We start from the raw sequence: 19,452 nt of genomic DNA on the forward strand, positions 1-19,452 counted from the left end.
GCCCTTTGCTTTTAAGTATAACTCATTAGCTTCAAAAGTATGACTTATTTGGTTAAATTAACAGTATAATAGAAGCAGTACTTAAATCATGCAAATAGTAGGTTTGTAAACCATAGATCTAGTGTGTAAGATAATGAAAAAATGAGGGTTGTAAAAATTTAACATTGTGAATGCATATTTTGAGAGGATTCTGATTGATTGTGAAAAGAAATTTAGTTTGTGTCCCCTTTTTAATTCCTCTTTTCATTAAGGCAGTTGTCTGAAATCTTTTGTTCATGCACCTCATCACGTAAAAAATGAGCATGCTCTCTTAATATACATAAGTTGAAGTATAAGCTATATCCTTGTACTAACATATGTACACAAGATAGAAATTAAATGGTGAGACTAAGATTAAACAACAAGATTTTAACTAATGCATTTTATTTATTAATGATATAAAACAAAAAATATATTATTAATATCAATGAAAGCAATGTGATCAATATGTGCAATCTGATGACTTTGACAATATTTTTACCTCTTAATGAAGGTGACAAAGAGTTCCTCTGAGGAGTAGAAGCATCAGCTCTGCTATTTTATTGCTCTTCTCCTGTGCTTGCATTATCTTCAATCTGTGGTTGTGTAGTCCATTAAGTAAGAGCTAGTTTAGTTAAAAATAAACAACATAGCCCATAAATCCACTCAACTGAGCATACATAGATCACGTCACAATGGGGTGAGAGGAAATGAAAGACCAGAGTTGCAAATGGCCACCCGTTTGCTCTGCTGTGAACCCCCACTTTTCCTTTGAGATACCTCTCATACTTGACTGGTAAGGGCATCAGTGATGAACCATATCTTAAATATTGGGGAAACATAATGTTGTACTTACTTTTTAGTTAAAATGAAAATTGCTACTTTGATATCTTGCTCTGTTTTCATAGATCATCTTTTGTATTTTCTGGAGTATGCATACCTCACTGTAAGGACCTCCAATTTGTAGTATACCTCACAAGAGTATATGTCACAGCTTATGAATTATGAGTTTAAAATAAATCCTTAGCATTTATTCTCAGCAGTTGATGTTCAATATTTCAGAAATATGACAGAAAAAGGGAAAAGATAGATGTTGGTATTATATGATTATTTATTGCAAAGCGACTTGATAATATGATTGTCATTTAGACAGACCACATACTATTAAGGGTAACAGAAGGAACTCAAATTCAGATAAGCAAGTACTGTTAATGGCTTGAACTGTATTGGTTTTTGAGGATCTTTCAACTTGTACTACCTACACTAGCGAGAAATGAATCCAAACTTCAAAAGAATGTTTTGTCACACACAAAAAGTTCTGTACTAGCCACAGGACGGTTTATATGAAATTTAAGGATTGTTTTTACGGCACCAGGAAACACAAAGTTATACCAGGATAAATACAAGGATAATTTTTAAATCTGTGGAGTTCACTGGAGAGTGATTAAGATAAGTTTATCATTTGGAATTGCAAAATAATAGCAGACAAAACCCCATTTTCTTTCTACGACTACAGCAACATTTCTTTTAACGAGAATGTTTTTCAAGTTATGCAAATAGTTTTCAAGAGTCTCTCCAACTCGGTCATCACACTCAGCAGGTCGTATAGAGAGCACTGTGCCTTTATTACCTGTGATTTAATTCCCTATATATCTGAACTAATCTTTGAAACCCAATAACGCTATGTTCAGGTTTTAGCCACTGTGCTTTAAAGTGGTACACAGGGAATATGTACATCTTGCAGCATTTTAATTTAGAAACAAATGTACTGGGAGTTTGTTTGAGTTTTACATTTACTTAGTGAAACATGTCAACCTAATTCTTAGAATGATGTACGAGTCAGGTTCAATTTATTTGGGTAAGCCTGTGGTGAATACTTAATTTTTAATTACTAACTATACTTTTAAGCAATAGTTTCCCATTAAATCCAAATATAAACTTATTCTCTAACTATTAATTTTTGAAACTTTTGGACTTGACTCCATATCCTTGAAGATGATGATGATGATGGTGATGATGATAATGATTAAAGTATAGAGCTGGTTGTTTTTGTTTTTGCCTAATTAGAGTGATGCTGATACGTTAATGCAACAGTTGTAGAGCATGCTAGTCCACGCTCACTCTCCCCTACTAGTGTTTATTGTGTGTAAACTTTGTGGTCATGGAACCAAGGTATTTCTTTCTTGCTTTCTGGATACTGCTCTGCTCAGTATTTTCCCCTACTTTTCCAATTGACCTTTCTGATACTCCACCTTCTTTATTTTTCTTTTTGACAGCTTATTTTGGCAGCGACAGGGTTCACTTGGAGGAGAGCTTGGAGATAGGAAAGTCAGTGAAGAGGCTCTTGAAATAGTGTAAGTGAGAGAGTAACGAGGGTCCAAAGGCAGGCAGTGGCGGTGGGAATGGAGAGGAAACGAATGCAAAGTTGATTCCAGGAACTTGGCCACTTTAGCACGGAGTGAAGAGGTAGAGAGATGGCAGTGATACTTCTTAGACAAAGATCTTTGAGAGCAAGGACTCTGTTTTCTCTGTATTCTTAGTACCTGAGGATAGCACCTGACACATATTAGAAACTTAAGCTTTCCAGTTGAAGCAATTGAATTATGTAACTACCAAATACAGAGAACAAAGGAGCAAGATTTCTTTCATTGAATAGTGGTCAATTTACTACTGGATATGTTGAACTGAAGATGCTACAGACACCTCTCTGTGTTAAACTATTTTGTACAAACTAACTAATGACTCCTTATACTCTAGAACAGCACTGTCTAATAGAACTTTCTGCAACGAAGGAAATAATTGATATCTGCTCTTCCCAATACGGTAGTCACTGGCCGTATATGGCTTTCGAGCACTTGAAATGTGACTAGTGCAACTGAGAACCTGAATTTTTCATTTTATTCCATTTTAATTTATTAACCTTTAAATTTAAATAGCCACATGTGAAAAATGGCTAGTGTATTGGAGAATGCAGCCCTGCAGGCCCATTAATGAGCATATTGTACCTCTGAGGAAACTTGAAATCCTAGCCCATAACCCTAGGATTTGCTTATTCCTATAGGCAACATTTCAAAGCAAAAGAGGACACAAACTGGTAAAAAGACTTCTTCAATATTTTTAGTTGAATACTTGATATCTATTTCCTATAAATATCAGTTGAAATTCCAAATACAATGCATGTTTTGCATTGCTGATCTGGACCAATCTAGAAAGTTGCTAAATGTTCTACTTTGTGAATGAATATAGGCAAACCAAATAAAAGCATAATGTGACAAGGTTTATAGATTATACCACATCTGCACACATACTTCTGATTTTCCATTCATATATTAGTACTTTGGAATATTCTAAACCCTGAATTAATGTTTGTCTCTCTGTCTCTCTCTGTATCTCTTTCTCTTTATATGTACACACACACACACACACACACACACACCCCATATTTACCATATTATTACATAGAGAAAACAATGAAGCCTTTACTGCTTTAATTATGACAATTTTTTTTTACTACAAAGACTACATGCTGTTTAGATTCAAGCACTGTGCATTCAGCTAGGACTCTAGCTAAACAAAATAGTCTATGAATTGGGCTATATGCTACATAGACTTTGCTTCCCATTTGGCTGCTTGCTCTGTGCCTTTTGTATATAAGATTACTGGAAACATGATCAATTTAGGCCCATATTTTCAAATAACCTGAGTTATGTGATTTGTTGTAGATAAAAAAGGCTGAAAGTAAGGACAGCGTATTATAAACATTTACATATTTCATATCCAAGTCCATACTTTTTGATTTAATAATTAACTTATATTTTCTCATAATAAGTGGCTTTTACATTTGTGCTTTCCAATCTATAATAGCAACTCCTACTATATTGTTCCTCTTAAACTTCAAAAGACACACCCACTTGAGTCAGAAGACAAAGATCCTTTTTTAGTATGAAACTCTGTATATGACTCACCTAAACCTAGTAGTCTTAGAAACTCAAACCCACAGAAATACTAGCCTACGCATTAATAGAGGATTACCAACCCCTAACAGAGGATGATGAACACTGATTACTAAACTATCCTAGTACTCTTCACTGTGATTTCAGTCAATGTTTTATCAGCTCCTTTCACTTATTCTTAACAGCAAAGCATATTAAGAAAGTGAGGACCAGTAGTCTGATAAAATGAGAGTGCTACACTGAAAAACGACGTTTGGTATTTGTATTTAGAGCATTAATGCTGGATTTCTTCTATACACATTTGAAATACTTTAGGGTTGGGCTTGTAGGCCTATGATAATTTGTTTGAAACACATGATATTTTCCATTGCTTTTCACTAACCTGACCAAAGTAAGCATTCTGTTATTTGATGTGTCAGAAGAATGGGGGTTGAAAGATTCCTAGTTGGGCAAAATTTTAGTGAATTAAAATACTGCCTTGGGTTCTACTCATCTTATGGTCCTGCGCCTTTATTAAATTTTATTTTTAAGTAAATGAGTGTCAAGGTCCTTTCTATCTGTGAAATTCTATTTGTCTATTGCAAAGTCCCCATGATTCATGGGGACTCTGCCCTCTGGCCACTTCCCCCACAAAGAAAAGGCAGCAAAAGTAAACAATCATCTGTGAGCCCTAACCTTTTACAATGAGTTAAAGAAAAAAAATTAAAATTTCAAGCTTAAGAGGTTTTTAACTAAGACAATAAAAGTTTGTCAAATACTTTGTCAAATTAATATATCCCCATAATTCATCACATTATTATTCTTATATAGATTCTAATTATGAATATATGTTTCTGCTAGGTGGCAGTTTATAAAAAATATAATTCTCTCTAACTTTCTAATTGAAAAGGTTGGGATTAAATTAATTAATTAACTATAGTATTTATGTAGTAACGTCCCTATGCTGTTTATTTCACAGCTTTAGTTTTACAAAAATTGAGCTAAAATAGTGATAAGTAGTTGATATGAAAAAGCTGAAATTATTTATTCAATTCTTGAGGATTTGCTGCACTTTCTACATTCTCTTTCTGTACTTAGGATTCTGTCGGGTTTTGTTTATACTTAACGTGAAGTTTCTTGATGCAAAGATGAGGTTTTGATTATGCTTCTCTATTTTTCCTAAACCACTGCCTCCTTGGTTTCTTAGATGTGCCTTGTATAAATGCTATGTAGTTTTTCTCCTCTTTGCAAGAGGGATTCCCTCACAAAGCTAGTATGATCTGGTTCAGTAAAGAGTGCATACTTTAATGTTATTGGCTGAATTGTGTCCTTCCAAAATTCGTATGTTGAAGCCCTAAGCTCCCAAACCTCAGAATGTGACCATATTTGGAGATAGAATCTTGAAAGAAGTGATAAGTTAAATGAGACCATTAAAGTAGACCCTAATTCAATCTGACTGGTGTCCTTATAAGAAGACAAAATTTGGACACACAGAGAGACACTAAGGATGCGCGCATATAGAAGAAAGAGCACGTAAAGACACAGGGAGAAGGTGCACATCTGCCAACTAAGAAGAAAGGCCTCAGGAGAAATTAAACCAGCCGACACCTTGATCTCGGGACTTCTACCCTCCAGAACTGTGGGAAAATAAATCTCTGTTGTTTAAGCCACCCATTCTGCAGTGTCTTAGTCCATTTGGGCTACTATAACAAAAATACCATAGACTGAGTGGCTTATAAACAACAGAGATTTGTTTCTCATGGTTCTCGAGGCTGGAAGACAAGATCAAGGTACTGGAAGATTCGGTGTCTGGTGAGAGCCCACTTCCAGGCTCAGTGACAGCCATATTCTTACTGTGTCCTCACATGGCAGAAGGGGGCTCTGGAACTCTTTGGGGTCTCTTTTATAAAAGCACTTATCCTATTCATGACCTAATCACCTTCCATAGGCCACACCTTCAAATACCATCACATTGGGGATTAGGATTTAACATATGAGTTTTGGGAGACATAAACATTCAGACTATAGTAATTTGTTATGGCAGCCCTAGCAAACTAATACATCTAGAGATAGATAGATACTTAGGTAGATAGATAGTTAGGTAGATAGACAGATAGATAGATAGATAGATAGATAGATAATAGATGATAGATAAATAAGAAAAGGAAAGTGGATACCCAAGATTCCACATAGTAATAAAAAAAAGTTGACCCTAGGATAAGTTTGGTAAATATATTTTTTGAGCTTTCAGTTCTGTGGATATTATTACAAATTGGCAAAGGGGCATAGGGCAATGCAAAGTTTGGGGCTAGCAAAGCCTCCAGACTAAGTCATAAGTCAATTCTATAGGCTTAAAAATGGTAAGAATTTTAGGTCAAAAGACAAAAGTATGTCCAGAGTTTTAATGCCTCCTAATGCAAATATCAAGGGTATCCCACAGTCTTCGCTCACTTTATATACAGTTGCCTTCAAAGGGCAGGACGATTTCTTATAGCCATACTCAGTGAAGATGGGAACAGTTGGTAACCACCCTCCTTCTATCATTTTAAACACAGTAGTTAAAAAGGTGAGAGTTGGTGGAAAAAGGTCATCTAAAGCTCTCACCAAGGCATACACAAAATACTTTGAAATCCTTAATGAGGTTTTCAAAAACATTTCTATTAAAGTTGATTTGGAATGTGTGATGTATAAAACATTAGACTAATACCTAATGTACCATTTTATATTGAATGTGGACTACAAGATTTTCAATTTATAAAATAAATATTGACACAGTCTCAGCCCTAGTACTGCTTTACACTGTTGCTGTTGTGATGGCGCAATGCAATATTAATATCAATGGTATAATTTAGTGTCTTCTAAACGTATCTTTCTTTGTCAATGTTTTGCTCATCAATTTACAAATTACAGTTCTGTAATGGTGAGGTAATTCATATCTTGGACATAGTGCTAAAATGATGGAGTGGTTTCTTTTTTGCTCAGAAATTGATCTTTCAAATTTTTGCATTTTCTGGTATTAATCATGTTTATTGGACCAATGTTACTATAAAGAATTTTCAGTGTTGCAATGTGGTTACTTTTGTTTATTAAGATACTTCCCTTCCTTCCACCATTCCTGTTCATTACAGCATAACAATCTTATTGATTTTAATTGGAATTTCAAATGTATGAATGCTAAATTACGTCAATGCACCAGCGATAAATTACCTCCCTGCTCTGATGCAGTGACTATACAGCAACAAACATCTGGATGAAAAGAGAGAACAATTGGTGTAATCAAAAGAGTGTTGCATGTTTTCAATGAATACACCAAACCTCAACGTGATCAAGGGAATGATTTCTGGTCCATTAAACCAGTCTATCAAATCCAACCAGATTTCCTACCTTATAAGCTTCTGTGCATGTTAACTAAACGGCTTATAGCAGGAACTGAACAATTCGTTACTTATTTATTCCCCAATTGATTGGGAAAGCTTTGTCCATATAGGCAAGACCAGGTACCCCTCAGTCTTTACCACTGCTGCTGGAGAATCTGGTGTTTTCTTGTCTGGAACTCGCGTAGTTGGAGGCTGGCAAGGCTCCCACTTTTGGATTAGAGATTGACTTTGGCCACAAATCAGCTTGAAAGAGTCCTGAAGAGGAGGTAGATTTCCAGAGCTGGGGTAAGAGTAGATGAATGGGTAGAAAGATTTTTTAAAACCCTCTCATAGATTCTAGCAGACAGTTTTCTTAAATACATTTTAAATCTTCAGGGACAATATCCCTTGGCCTTGAAAAAATTTCCTTAAAAAATCTACTCCTCTAAAACTGCTTTTGCAAATGTAGCTCTTGAAAGCAAAAGTATAAAAATGTTCAACCCCTTTGACCCAGAAATCCCATTCCAGGGAATTAATTGATTCTAAGGAAATAATTCAAATGAGTGTTGTTGTTATGGTCTAATTTACAATAGTGACAAATTTGAGACAAACTCAAAGTCCAATGTTTAATAAATTATAGTACATTAACTCAGTAGACTACTATGTGGTCATTATACTTGGTAAATATGATACCCGAAGCAACAAGGCAGAGTGTTTACAATGTAAAAATGAGTATCTATGTGAACAAAGCCTGGGAGGGAACTCCAAGAAGTGAAAATGATTGCAATGTTGAATGTTAGGAATACGAACAAGTTGATTTCTTTCTACCTTTCTTTTTAAACCAGTAAATGCACATATTTTACAGAGTGCCCAAGATTCCCAGGCCTAAACCCCTCTGCAAAACAGGGTCAGTGTTTTAGGCAGCAGATGGATACAGTCAGCCAGGTGGAGATGCTAATGTCACAATCCCAGCATGGGAATGGGAGCGGAACCACTGACCCCTGCATGAATGAACCACGTTAAGCAAATAGGTGGGGCTGCCCACATAACCATTTTGTTTTCTAAAGGCAGACTGTATGCTACTGCAGTGATTGCAATACAACCCCTTGCCCCTCTGTTTAAAGTATTCTCCTTAAAAGGATGCCCTGGGAATAATTCTGTGGCTGTTTCCTGTATGGTTTTAAGCAATGGTTCTTTCTTCACAGTATGCTAAGTGCCAGATGAAATAGCTATGCTGCTGTAGATCATCATGATAACATAGTAGTCTGCATTTATGCACACTTTACTCTCTACATAGATGATCAAAGTAAAGTACAGTTTCAAATTGGGGGCCATGATTTTATGTTTTATCCAGATTATTGTGGACAAAAGCCTGCTGTGTATGAAGAGATTAGCTTTTTGAGGGCTGCATCTGAGAACAAAATAACTGATCATTTTGTTTCTTACTACATATTTTTGCATGTTATCATGCTCTTATAAATGAGGGTGGTTTTTTTTTGAGAGAACAGCAACTGATCTTTGTTAAAATATTGCACAGGTATGTTAGAGGGTTGGAATGGGAGGTAGTAGTGATCAGTTAATGTCTTTCAACATACAAGTGCTCTCAAAAGCTATTCATTATGATTCCAGATTCGTTTAGACTACCTGTAAGGCGAGTGGGCCTATGTGATTAGTGAGAGTTGTTTAGTGTTCCTAGAGGCTGCTTAAATCCAAGGCTATTGAAAGTTTTAGAAACCATCATAAACATGAGTTACCTATGTTTAGTAACAGTCTTCTGAGAAGTAATATTAAAAATTACAACCCTAAAAAGGGAATTAAAAAAGAAAGGTCTTCTCATGGAAAGTTTTCAAATCCCTATCTGTTCATACGAATGTTTTTCAGGTGGAAGTGAATCCTCCTGGGATAAGGATAAGATGCAGTCTCCTCTTGCTGCTCCTGGACCCCAACATGGACTTGCTCATGCAGCCCTGGCTGGCCAGCCAGGCCTTGGGGGTGCTCCTACCCTTAATCCACTGCAGCAGAATCACCTGTTGAGCAACAGTATGTATACTGTCCTCCCAAAATTGGTGTGTTGAGAAAAATATCATTCAAGACCCACTGGACATCTTGGACTAGCAGGGCTAGTCTATTTCTCTTCAATAAGGTTTAACAATTTGGGGTCAGAAGGGTAGATAAAGAGGTGTTCATTCCAAAAGGTGGGATTTATAGAGTAGAGATAGATTGAGAGGCCATGCAGCAGAGCAGAGGTACATGGGAGGCCGTGGATCAGAGTAGTTAAGAATGTTGGTTATAGTCACATAAGCTTGGGTTTGAATTCCACATCTTTTGAATTCCATATCACTGTTTGACTTTGGAGGTCACCTAACTTTTCCGAGTCTCACTTTCCACAACTACAAAGTAGGAATAAAATATACCCAGTCATTAAGGTTATTGTGAGGGCTAAAAATAATAAAGGAAAAGCTGTTAGCAGTGACTTGCATATAGTAAGTACTGTATGAATTATAAGTATTATTATTTACTATAGCTAATGTATACAAACTCAGGTTAAGACGATGTTTTTAGGAGCTTCAGTGACTCAGAAGTCATTCTGCAGGAAAGCAGGTCTTATATACATTACTTGGCTAAAATTCTACTTTTCCTACAAACAGAAAACCTGGGGAAAGAGTTCTATTATTCCTTTCCCTGAGACTTTCATTCTTCCACTAAACCTTAGAATTAAGACAATGGAGGAATTCTGGGATATTTTAATATGATGTCCCAAATCTTAATGAAATTCATCAGTCATTAAGCATACAAAATAAGTTATGGTGTCTTACTTTAAAGAGGTATTATAAACTCAAGAGTGAAACTTCTCATATAAAATGAAATGTTAAGCAAAGGCAAATAAGATGAATGCCAGAGAAGTTATAAATATTATGTTATGAGAAGTCAGAAAAGGACTGATTAAGGTAGACTTGTGTCATAAAGGAGGGAAGCCTAAAGGACTCCTTGTTTCTAGTCTAACATTTAAACAGCTTAGAAGTTGTCACTCCAATCCTCACAACAAGAAAAAAGTGGAACAATCTGAAAAACAACAGGTCTTTTAAATCCATCAGAGATTGAGTTCACAGGGCACAGCTCTTCCTACAACTGGAGAAAGAGGTGGATACAGGGAACCACAACTTATAAGAAGCAGAAGCCACAGCTGAGGCCTGGTAGAAGCATTGAAAGGGTGATTGCTGAGGACTCAGTATGGAACCAGCTTGAGAGAGAAAACCTCCTGGGGGACCTTCCTTAGGGGTTCCTTATACTTTTGTGAGTTTTACCTCCAGGAGCCCCATCAGGTTGTTAAGGTGAAAACCTGAGAGAATTCCCCTCATGCTTCTGGCAGGGGAGTTTCAAAATATGCTGAGAATGTTCTGTTTTTTTTTTTTTTTTTTTTTTTAGCAGAGGCCTGCCTTCAAAAGATACTATTTTACCAGAGCTTAAACTACTTGGTTTTACCAGAGCCTAACTGACCTGGGGTAAGAGTATACTAAACTCCAGCACCCTGTAGCCATTGACGTGAGGGAAGGAAGATACACAACTCCAGCCGCCTTAGCTTTCCACATGGGGAAAGAGAAATACTCAGCCATAGCTGCCCCCACCCCCAAGCCTTCCTATTCCCCCCAAGAGGGAAGAAGCTGAAAAGCAATTATGAAAGTCACAGCCCTAGGAGAGAGGCTCACCAGGAGACTGAGACCTAATCATAGGACTATAGAATGCTTCTCCTCCCTACACATTTTACCACCACAATAGAGCTTTGTATAATAGGGGATTACCACTGAAAGAACTGAAAGCCTTGGACCCTATTTAATATAGCTGCTCTAGGGAAAACCAAAGACAACAGGGGGGACAGGAAATCACAGCTACTCATGGGACAGCTACAGTAAACAGTAAACAAAGCCTAACTCCTAGCCAGTAAACATAAAACTTCCCACTAAAGACCTGTTTACCTCAATTCCCTTTACTTAATACACCATTTCTGACTTCAAAAAAAGTACAAGGCATGAAAGAGGAAAAAAAAAACACTCTGAAGAGATAAAGCAAGCATCAGAACCAGAATTAGATATAGCAAATATTTTAACATTATCAGTCCAGGAATTTGAAATAACTGGGATTAAAATAACCGCTAAGAAAATGGAAAAAGAGGAAAAGATACAAGAATACATGGGATATTTAAGCAGAGGGATGGAAACTAAGAATCAAAAGGAAATGCTGGAAATCAAAACACTCCAATAAAACGAAGAATGTCTTTGATGGATTCATGAGTAGACTAGACAGAGTCGAGGAAATAATTAGTAAGCTTGAAGATATGTCAATAGAAACTTCCCAATCTGAATAACAAAGCAAAAATGGAAAAAAACAGAACAGAATATCCTAGAGCTTTGCAGCAATTACAAAAGGTGTAGCATACATGTAATGGGGATACCAGAAGGACAAAAATGAGGGAAAGGAGCAAAAGAAATATTTGACATAACAGTGACTGAAAATTTTCCAAAACAATGGGAGACACCAAACCACGGTTCCAGGAAGGTCAGAGAGCAAAAGAAGGATAAGTGTCAAAAAATCTACACTGATGCATATTATAGTCAAACTGGAAAATCAAAAACAAAGAGAAAATCTTGAAAGAAGACAGAGGGGGAAAAAACCCTCCTTACTCATACAGGAACAAACATAATAAAGACATTGGACTTATCTTCAGAAACCAGGCAAGCAATAATAGAGTGGTGTGAAATATTTAGAGTGTTGAAGGAAAAAAACCCCCACCAACCTAGAATTCTGCATCCAGTGGAATTTCCTTTTAAAAGTGTAGAAGAAATAAAGACATTCTCAGACAAACAAAAGTTGAGGGAATTTCTTACCATACCAACAGATCTGCCCTGTAAGAAATGTTACAAGAAGGTCTTCAGAGAAAAAGAAAATTATAAAGGTCGAAAACTTGGACCTACCGAAAAAAGAAGAGTGTTAGAGAAGGAATAAATTAAAGTAAATAACATGTGTTTTTTCTTATTCTTAATCAGTCTAAGAAATAACACTCTGCTCAAAATAATGATGACAACAGCAACATATTGGGTGATTATACCTTATGGATAATGATATAAATGAGAGCACTGTCATAAGGGACAGGAAGGAGGAATTGAAAATACTCTGCTATAAGGTTCTTACACTGCCCACGAAGTGGTACAGTGTTATTTTTGAAAGTGGACTTAGATAAGTTGTAAATGTATATTGCAAACTCCAGGGCACCCACTTAAAAATTATTTAAAAAGTATAATTAATATGCTAAGAGAGGAATGAAAAAGGAATCATATAAAATACTCAGTTAACACGAGAGAAGGCAACAAAAGAGTAGAAGATAATATTAAAATAAAAGAAAAAAGAAGGACAACAAATAGAAATTAGTAAAAAATATGATAGCTACTTATCCAGTCCAATCAGTAATCACTTTAAATATGATTGGCCTAAATATACCAATTAAAAACATAGGCTGCTCCACATGCTCTAGTGATCTGGGATGTCAATGCCTTTACCATTACTTAAATGCAACATACTTCTTATATAATCGTGTATCAAACAAAAAACCAAAACAAAGCAAAATGACAACAATAAAAAGGTGGAGACCGTCAGAGTAGGTAACAAAACAAGGCCGAGTTATATGTTGTCTATAGGAAACTCACTTTAAATATAAAGACACATATTAATTAAAAATAAAGGATTGGAGAAATATATACTATGCTAACACTAGTCAAAAGAAAGAAGGAGTAGCTATATTAATTCAGATGAAGCAGATTTCAGAACAAAGAAAATTTTCAGGGATAAGAAGGACATTACATAATGATAAAGAGGTCAATTCTCCAAGAAGACGTTAACAACCCTTAACGTGTTTGGTCTTATTATCAGAGTGTCAAAATATGTGAGGCAAAACTGATAGAACTGCCAGGAGAAGTAGATGTACTATTATAGTTGGAGACTTCAATATTGCTCTATTGGAAATGGACATATCCTGTAGGAAGAAAGTCAGTCAGCAAGGGTATAGTTGAACTGAGTAGCACCATCAATCAAGTAGATCTAATGAACTTCTATAGAATATTTCATTCAACAACAGAAGAATACACATTCTTCTTAAATTGACATGGAACATTCACCAAGACCACCTTCTGAGCTGTAAAACGCACCTTAACAAATTTAAAAGAATAGAAATCATACATTGTCTGCTCTCAGTCATATTGGAATTAAACTAAAAATTAATAACAGAAAGACAGGTGGAATATCCAAAATTACTTGGAGATTCAACAGCACACTACTAAGCAACATGTGTGTCAAAGAAGTCTCAAGTAAATGAAAGTAAATGAAAATAAAAACTTTTCTTATCAAAATTTGTAGGATGCAGCAAAAGCAATACTTAGAAATTTATGGTATTGAATAAATATGCTAAAAAGAAGAAAGATAAAATCAGCAATCTAAGATTGCATTTTAGGAAACTAGAAAAGGAAAAGCAAATTAAATCCAAAGCAGAGGAAAAGAAGTAATAAAAGTTAGTGCTGAAATCAATGAAATTGAAAATACGAAATCAATAGAGAAAATCAATGAAGCCAAAAGCTGGTTCTTTGAATTGATCAATAAAATTGATAAAGCTTTATCTAAGCTAAGTAAGAAACAGAAAGAAGATACAAATTGCTAATATTTGAAATGAAAGAGGGGTCATAATTCCTGACAATATGGACATTAAAAGAATAAAAAAGGAATATTGTAAACAACTCTGTGCCCACAAATTTGATAACCTGGATGAAATGGACCAATTCCTTGAAAGATATAATCTATCAATACTCGTATAATAAGAAATTGATAATCTGAATAGGACTATATCTATTAAAGAAATTGAATCAATACAATAAGAAGCATCAGATCCAAATAGCTTCACTGGTAAATTCTACCAAACATTAAAGGAAGAAAACACACAAATTTCCTACAGTCTTTTCCAGAAGATAGAAGCAGCTGGAATATTTCCTAACTCCTATGATGCCAGCATTACCCAATTACCAAAAACAGGCAAAGATATTACAAGTAAATGAAACTATAGACCAATATCTCTCGTGAGCATGCATGCAAAAATCCTCAACAAAATATTAACAAATCAAATCCAACAATGTATAAAAAGAATTATACACCATGACAATCTGGGATTTATTACAGGGATGCAAGGCTAGTTCAACATTCAAAAATCAATTAATATAGTCCGTCACATTAGCAGGGTAAAGAAGAAAAATCATATGATTCTAAGAGTAGATACAGAAAAAGGATATGACAAAATACAATAAGCACTCATAATAAAAGTTCAGAAAAATAGGAACAGAAGGCAACTTCCTCAACTTGATAAAGAACATCTACCAAAAAAACCTACTGCTAACATCATATTTAATGGTGAGAAACATGTGCTTTTCCCCTAAGATAAAAAACAACAAGGATGCCTCCTCTCACCACTCCTATTCATCGTTGCACTGGAAATACTGGCTAATACAATATGATAAGAAAAGGACCTAACAGGTATATAGATGGGAGAGAAGAAATTGTCTTTGTTCAAAGATGACATGATTGTCTACATAAAAAATCCCAAAGCTTTGACAAAAAAATCTCCTGGAAGTAATAAAGGATTATAGCATGATTGTGTACAAAAGTTGATTACTTTCCTATATACCAGCAATGAACAATCGCAATTTGAGAATAAAAAACACAATGCCGTTTACATTAGCAACAACAAAAAAATGAAATACATAGGTATAAAACTGACAAAAAAAAAATATATATATATATATATATAAGCTCTTTAGAAGGAATTCTATAAGTCTCTGATGAAAGAAATCAAAGAATGTCTAAATAAATGGAGAAATATTCTATGTTTATATATAGGAAAACTCAATATCATTAAGATGCAAGTTCTTCTTAACTTGACCTATGCATTCAACACAATCCCAATCAAACTCCAAGGAAGTTATTTTGTGGATATCAACAAACTGATGCTAAAGTTTATAGGGAAAGTGAAAAATCCAGAATAGCCAACATGATATTGAACAGAAAACATCAGTGGAATGATCGATCCTACCCTACTTCAATGTTTACTGTAAAGCTACAGGAGTCAAGACAGTGTGATATTGGCAAAAGAATAGACAAATAGATTTATAACAGAATAGAAAGCCCAGAAATATATCCATAAATATGTAGTCAACTAGTATTTGATGAAAGAGCAAAGACAATTAAATGGAGAAACCATCATCTTTTCAACAAATAGCATTGGGAAAACTAGGCATCCACGTGCAAAAAAAAAAAAAAAATGAATCTGGACGCAGACTCTACACTCTTCTCTTCACAGAAATTAACTCAATCTGGATCATGGACCTAAATGTAAATTTCAAAATTGGAAAACTATTAGAAGATAATATCAGAGAAAATCTAGATGATCTTGAGTTTGGCAATGAGTTTTTAGGTACAGCACCAAGTCCACGATAAAAATTGATAAATTGGATTTAAACATTGAAAATTAAAATTTTAAACTGTTCTGTGAAACACACTGTTAAGAAAATAAAAAGACAAGCTACAGAGTTGGAGAAAATCTTTGCAAAGCACATACCTGATGAAGGACTGATAGAAAATTTACAAAGAACTCTTAAAAGTCAACAATAAAAAATAAACAACCTAATTAAAAAATAGGCAAAAGACCTGAACAGATACCTCATCAAATAAGATATACAGATGACAAATAAGCATGTGAAAAGATGCTCAACATCATGTGTCATTAGGGAATTGTAAATTAAAACAATGAGATACCCCTACACGCCTATTGGAATGGCTAAAATCCAAAACTCCATCAGCATCAATTGCTGGTAAGGATGTGGAACAACAGGAACTCTCTTTTATTGCTTTTGGGAATGCAAAATGGTACAGCCACATCGGAAAACATTTTGGCAGTTTTTCACAAAGTTAAACATAATCTTCCTTATTTATCCAATTGAATTGAAAACTTATATCCACACAAAAATCTACATACCAATGTTTATAGCCACTTTATTCATAACTTCTAAAAGTTGGAATCAACCAAGATGTCCTTCAACAGCTGGATGAGTAAACAAACTGTGGTACGTCCATACCATGAAACAGTAGTTAGCAGTAGAAACAAATGAGCGATGAAGCTTCGAAAAGACTTGGATGAACATTAAGTATGTATTGCTAAGTGAAACAAACCCAGTCTGAAAAGACTAAACAGTGTATGACTCCACCTCAGGAAATGGCAAATCTATAGAATCAGGAAAATCCAAGGCTAAGACAGGAGGGATGAATGGGTGGAGCACAGAGGATTTTTAGGGCACTGAAAGTATTCTATATGATACTGTAATGGTAGATATGTGCTATCATGCATTTGTGAAAAATCTTAGAATGTACAACACAAAAGAATAAACTCTAAGGCAAACTATGGACTGTAGTTAATAATAATGTATCAATATTGATTCCTCAATTGTAGCAAATGTACCACACTAATACAAGATTTTAGTAACAGGGGAAACTGTTGGTGGAGGGGAAATACATTGAAATCCTCTGTAATTTCTGCTCACCTTTTCTGTAAACCTAAAACTTCTCTAAAACTAAAGTCTATTGATTTAAAAAAGGGAGGAAGAGTTTTACCATGCTCAAATAAACAGGATTAGAAAGGTAGATTCCAGAGGCATGAACAAGAATGAAGGCTAAGCTGAATTAAAATAGTAAAGAGCTACAAGTAGTCCAGTGGGGCTAGAGTAGAGCACGCAGAGGTCTGTGATGAGATATCAAAGCTAGAAAAGTCATTTCACATGAAACCAAAGAACTTATATTTTATTCTGGAGACAGTAAGTGGACACTAAAAGTCTTAAAATTAGAGTGGCAAATGAAATGGCATAAGAAAACCAACCAGGAAGGTAGGATACCAACCAGGTACAATGGGATTGGTGCCTGACCCTAGAAATTGCAGGATATTACAGAGGTCGACATGAGTTGGAAATAGAATGAATGTGGGATTTTAGAGAGCGGATTAGAGTCTGAAGTTTGTAGCCTTAATGGCTAGCAGAAGGTGGTACCACGCACTTATATAAAACTTATAGGAGTTGCCAGAATACGAAGATTCGTTAGAAATAATACTTATAGTAGCTTGCATGATGTCCTTGAGGCTGACAGGAAAGAGATGACCCATTCTGGTGATTTTTAAAAAGAATTTGTCTTCATTGCCATACTATTAAAAGTCTCTGTACTTTTTAAGCATGTGAGTAAATGGTCGAGATTGCTGGAGTGTTGTATACTATTGATGGCTCTTAATTTAATGATTTCTGCTTTGAGAAAAGGTTGACTTACATAATTCAGTATTTGCATAGGCTTTGCATGTGCAACTCACGTGGGGTCACTGTTAAACTGCCCTGTAATGTAAATATTAGCTTAGAGTCTAGGGTATTATAGTCAATTGACAGTTAGTTATTGCAGGTCATGATCTGAAAGTGTGACTTTTAAGTCCTTCATGGTCATATGAAATGTTTGATGAATTATATTTTAAAACTGTCAATAGGCTGTTAGATTATGTTTGTAGTTTGCATTTAGTTTGCATGTCAATTGGACTCTGAGTAGGCATATGACTTGATATGGCCAGATGGTGTCTGGATGATGCTGAAAATCTTTGGAGAATGAGGAAAAGATTATTACACTGTTAAGGGAAGTGTAAATTGAACAAAGGCTTATTTAAGCATTTGAGTGGTAAAGGGAGGCACTGATGGCTACTTTTCAGCTACAGTTTGATCAATTTGCTACTAAAACACTGAGTACACAAAGAAGAATTGAAGTCTATAATTATCTTGGTTTGTGGTAAATGAGAGCTGTATATAGAAACTTTTTTAGGTCATTGATGGATACTATTATGTTGAGCATAGAGTGAAGGTTTTAGGGGAAAGATAAACAGTGATTAATTTAATTTGTTATGGAATATCTCATCATTATAGCAAAGCTGTATGATGAGTAAAGTATAAAAATGCATATTCATCTAAGTAATTTTGGAAGGCTAACTGAAAATAAACTTCTAGTTTAACAGGGGGTGCAGAAGGCCATTTTAAATTCAGTGTTTACACTGTGTCAGGCTTCTCTCAGGAAAAATGTTTTATAACTGAAAATTTTGGCTTGGTGGATTGCTCATAAAATGGATTTAGAGATAGCAATCCATAAGTGAAGTAATAGGTGAAAGGTCTAAAATACGTTGTTAATATTTTCTTGGGATCTGGAGTCATACGGAGTACAGAGGAGGTTCCCCTTCTTGGATTCCACATAGAATTTCAGTTTCTTGCTTTTTAAAAAATCTTTGTGTAATTCTGATAACAGTGCATTTTGTGGCTGTCTTTATCAGAAATCTTGGTGACTGTTGTGTCCTTTATTTAGGAGTTTTTTTCATTGAGATGATCACTTTAATGTTGTATGACGCTTGTCATATCTGAAAGTGTGTTTTATTGCATTGTGCTGCCTTTGAATATTTTTTGTTCATGGGCTTAATTCATCCATCATTGTTGAATCTAGAAGATGGACCTCAAATCAAGTAGCAGCATTTTTATCTTCTAGCCTCCTTTTTGTCCAAAAAAATCTGTTTTGAAAGTTTGTATTACTGTTACTGTTGTTTTGAGGAATGAGATTTAGGGGGCCTCGGAACATACTTCCTATAGGTTCATTGTTATTCACTTACTATTGTGACATGGGAAGCAAGAAAAAATGAGGGGATGGCAAGGAGGAAAGGGGATGTTATTAATAGTTGATAACTGTGTGTAGGACCCACGTAAACATTGCCCATTATAGAATTTCTATAATCTGTAATAATTTGGGAAAATTATAGGAAAGGATGTTTTAGAGCATCTGTTAAAGATTGCTAGTTTCTGGGCTTTTGTCCAAAAAAGGCAAGATTACTGTTGAAGCAATAGTTTAAAATACATTGTAAAGTGCTATGGTTTACTTACTGTAGTCATGTTAACATCCGTGATGTTAGGCTAACTTTCCCTAGCCTCTGCTTAAAGGTGTTTCCTCACAAATCCCAACCTTATAAGGGGCAAGTAGACAACAGTTTTAATTTGTTACCT

General features: G+C 35.1%; 1 protein-coding gene across 7 annotated transcripts in view; it reads left to right on the forward strand.

Annotated features, from left to right (window-relative positions):
- Positions 1-19,452, forward strand: part of DACH2 (dachshund family transcription factor 2) — a 471,032-nt gene that overhangs the window by 358,708 nt on the left and 92,872 nt on the right. For all 7 annotated transcript variants that reach the window (XM_070257182.1, XM_005614311.4, XM_014729012.3 and 4 more), the window contains one exon: positions 9,188-9,346. In XM_070257182.1, coding sequence (XP_070113283.1) covers positions 9,188-9,346 — 159 coding nt within the window. The remainder of the gene's footprint in view (positions 1-9,187; positions 9,347-19,452) is intronic.

This window comes from Equus caballus, chromosome X, assembly GCF_041296265.1.
Source record: "Equus caballus isolate H_3958 breed thoroughbred chromosome X, TB-T2T, whole genome shotgun sequence".
In the NCBI taxonomy this organism is placed as follows: Eukaryota; Metazoa; Chordata; class Mammalia; order Perissodactyla; family Equidae; genus Equus; species Equus caballus.